Source organism: Piliocolobus tephrosceles, unplaced genomic scaffold (assembly GCF_002776525.5).
Source record: "Piliocolobus tephrosceles isolate RC106 unplaced genomic scaffold, ASM277652v3 unscaffolded_38519, whole genome shotgun sequence".
NCBI classification, from domain to species: Eukaryota; Metazoa; Chordata; class Mammalia; order Primates; family Cercopithecidae; genus Piliocolobus; species Piliocolobus tephrosceles.
Window position 1 is genome coordinate 1 of NW_022322664.1, and position 3,789 is coordinate 3,789.

At 56.8% G+C, this 3,789-nt stretch overlaps 1 protein-coding gene across 1 annotated transcript; it reads left to right on the forward strand.

Moving 5' to 3' along the window:
* The first annotated feature begins 6 nt into the window (after positions 1 to 6).
* LOC113223082 (translation initiation factor IF-2-like) lies at positions 7 to 1,620 on the forward strand. Its single transcript, XM_026452664.1, has 2 exons — positions 7 to 177; positions 1,255 to 1,620. Exons 1-2 carry the CDS (start codon positions 169 to 171, stop codon positions 1,618 to 1,620), a joined length of 375 nt encoding a protein of 124 aa, XP_026308449.1. The 5' UTR covers positions 7 to 168.
* Positions 1,621 to 3,789: the final 2,169 nt, after the last annotated feature.

The following is a 3,789-nucleotide window of genomic DNA, read 5'->3' on the forward strand; positions in this document are numbered from 1 at the left end:
CGCGGGGGCAGGGTCCCCATTGCCTGCTGCGCACCCGGACTAGCGGCTGCCCTCGGCCTCCTCGCCATGGACGCGGACGACTCCCGGGCCCCCAAGGGCTCCTTGCGGAAGTTCCCGGAGCACCTCTCCGGGCCGGCAAGGCCATCGGCGTGCTGACCAGCGGCGGGGATGCTCAAGGTGCGCGCCCCCCTCCCAGCGGCGAGGGAGGGACGGACGGAGAGGGGGAGAACAGGGTGAAGGGGATGGGGGGACGGGGCAGAAGGGGGAAGCGATGGGAGGACCCGGAGAAAGGTGAGGAAGCGATGGGAAGAACCGGGGAGAAGAGCGGGGAAGCAATGGGGAGAACTAGGGGGAAGCCCGTGCCCGGGAGCGGCAGGGGTACCTGCGGGGCGGCATGAGCCGGCAAAGCAGCCCTGCGGTCCTTGCCGGGTGGGGCGGAGGAGGAAGGGACACGGTGATAGGACTCTCCATCCGGAAGATAGTGAGCTTTCCATCCCCTCCGGTTTATGTTTTAAATTGAGCCTGGCAGCGGGGGTCGCCTGGAGGACCCTCGGGAGTCGTTCTGCCTCTTAGCTGTAGGACGGGGCTGGGCTTCCCCTCCAAAGCGTGGGTACAGCGCGATGACTTCCCAAGTGGCCCCCGGCCCCCCAACTCCGCCCCACGCCACCCCCTAGCATGTCGAGGAAGAAACGGCCGGGTCCCCGCGCGCCTCCTGTCGCCTCGTGCCCCGCGTGGGGTGGGCGGGGTCCCGGCTGCTGCAATGCGGGACGCGGCGGGGTTGCTCTGGGTTCCGCTGGGAGATTTTTAAAAAAGAGTTTCCTGCGCTTGCATGTGCTGTCGCCTTCCGGCTGGTGACAAAACCGAAAACTAAAATGGGTCCCAGGCCCTCCCCGCCAGCCTCCGCGGCCGGGAGGACCAGGAAGCGGGGAATCCGGGACGTCAGCTGCACCCTGGCGCGGGCTCTGGGCTTCCCCTGCCCTGCAATGTGGAAGCGGCTCTCCAGGAGGGGCCGAGCCTGGGCCCACCAGGCGGGCACGCCGGGAGGACATTTAACATTGAAGAGCGGGAGGTGGTGGAGACTGCGCGCCCCAGGCCCCGGGTGCACGTGAGCGCCCCATCCGTGCAGCCCCTGGCGGGTAGACCGGCGCTTCCCAGGCGAACGCTACCTGGGAGCCTTAGCCATAGCGCAGGCTGGAGACCCAACGCGCCCCAGCTGGGTTTTGATTTTTATTTTCCCGGTTCCTCCTGCCGCAGATGCGTCGAAAGGCCCGGATGGCGGATTTCTTCCCGTTTTGGGACCGCGCACTGCACAAGGATGGAGCGGGGATGGGCCCACGGCCCACGGCCCCGGTGACCTTCCCTTCGCCCTTGAGCGCCCGCGGGGCGGGCGCTGCAGGTTGGGGCGCTGTGGGCGCCGCCCCGCCCGTCGCCAGCGCCTACGTGATGCCCGGCCCGTGGTCCCCATGCGCCCAGGCCCCGAAATCCGTATGCCGCGCGCTCCCCAAGCCCGCAGCGCAGCCTCCCCAGGCCCAGCGCCCCCGGCGGGAGACGCCGGTGGCAGCGCCAGGCCCCGCCCCGCAGCCCGCCCCCCAGCGCCCCTGGGAAGTGCTCTGGCGTTAGCGTTCTAGTTAAAGGACCCCAGCATCAGCGTTCCTCCTGCAGGGTTGGGTTCTCAGAGAAAGAAAACGTGATGCAGCAGAGGCTGGGATTGGAGAAATTACCAGAGTGAAGTGGAAATAGCCTGGCCAGCGTGACTTAAACCGGCCGGGAGATGTGCGAGTACGAATGGAGCCGCCTTGGGGTCGGGATAGGACCCAGAGTGGCTTCTCAGTCAAAGGCCTTCAGAGGCAGAGGGAGCATCTTGAGTGACCTTACCCGGGCCGCGAAAGACAAGAAACCTTTGGCACGGGAAGAGGCGCTGACCTCTGGAAGCCACCAGGGCGGGTGGAAGGTCAGGGTTTCAAGGTTATTTTGGAATTTAGTTGCTGTGGGTCCTGCACGGTGGCTCATGCTTGTCATCCCAGTGTATTGGGAGGCCGAGGCAGGAGGATCGCCTGAGCCCAGGAGGACAACATAGTGAGACTCTGTGTCTGCAAAAAATAAAAAAGAAAGAAAAAAACATTAAGATGCTGTGTGTATTGGAAAGTATTTATGGGTCATTCTCTTGAGCTCCATGTCCAAAAGCTTGCTAAAATGCTTGGGAGTTTGTGTGCAGGCATGTGAGATTAGGATACATTGGCAGAATAGCCGTGTTCTCTGTTGCCCTGGTTTTGCCAACTGGAAGGAGTTACACGTATTGAAGGTTAGTAAGTCCACGCCTCTTTTCTTCTGGGGAAAAAGGTACTTTGGAAACCAGTATTATGTGGGAACGCGTCTTGGTTGGTACAGCCTCGGGTTAATGGGAGACAGCTGCCCTCAGCTCTGCAGGTAGCATCAAATACGGTGGCCTCGAGCCCACATGGGTCACACCTGGGCTGTCCCTGGGGAAGCCCGCCATGGCGGGTCGCCTGGGCATTCTTTCCCTGGCAGAGCCGAAGTCACAATTTTTTTGCAGACTCTGTAAAGAGCTTTACCCTTCCGAGATATGATCTCGAACCTGTTGGAGCATTTGGACGCATTTCTTTTAAGGAAGTTCACCTCCAGATGTGCTCAGAGGGCCTGGTCTTAGCTGCCACAGATTTACAAATCCTTACAGTGAGTAGATTATTCCTCGAGAATTTATCTGTTGTGTCCCCATTCTTTTTGCCATTTTATTCTGCTTCTATATTAGTACTTGATTTTCCCTGACATAGAAGACTATTTATTGCCTGTAGCTGGAGATCAGAGAACACATTCACATTCAAGTATCAATTTTAGGGGAATTATCTGTCAGATGTGAAATTATGGTAAAATTCCGTATATTAAAATGACCATAGCTACCATTTGTTGAAAATATTTTGTGTACTAGGAGCTTTACAATCTTATCTCCAGGCCTAGATACATGGTCCCAAGAGAGGCATGCCCTCATTTTGGAAGTGGGGAGAAAGACTCACAAAGAAAAATAGCTTAGGTAAGGGAGTGAGGTGCATATGTGATTGTGGTAGGAGAAAAACAGATCCTAATTTCAAATATTGTACTCTCCCTTAGACCAGGAAGAGTACTTATGTCTGGCTCTGTCACCCAGGCTGGAGTGTGGTGGTGCCGTCACAGCTCACTGCAGCCTCAAACTCCTGGGCTCAAGTGATCCTCCTGCCTCAGCCTTCTGAGTACACCCCCTGCGGTATTAGCAGCAATAATATGATTAATTAGTAAACATCAGTGATCGACTTTAATAATTATCAGGCCGGTCTCGAACTCTTGACTTCAGGTGATCTGCCTGCCTCAGCCTCCCAAAGTGCTGGAGTTACAAGCATGAGCCACCGTGTCCGGCCAACACTTCTTAACATCTCTTTTTGGACCTCAAATTTAGCATGCCCAAAACGCACTTTTGATTCCCCCTACTGTAACCCACTCCTCCCATAATCTTCCCCATCCCAATGACAGTATCTCTAGTCTTCCAGTTACTCAGTCCAAAATCCTTGACATCATCCTTAAAACTTCTTTTTCTCTCTCTTGTCGTCCAACCCATTTAAACTCTCCTTTCAAAATATATGCCAGACCTAACCACTTCTCACCTTCCTCATCATTTCCAACCAGGTCCAGCCCTCATCATAGTGCTCTGGGTTACTGCAAAAACCTGCCAATCGCCAGGCACAGTGGCTCATGCCTATAATCCCAAGCACTTTGGTAGGCCAAGGCAGGTGGATCATC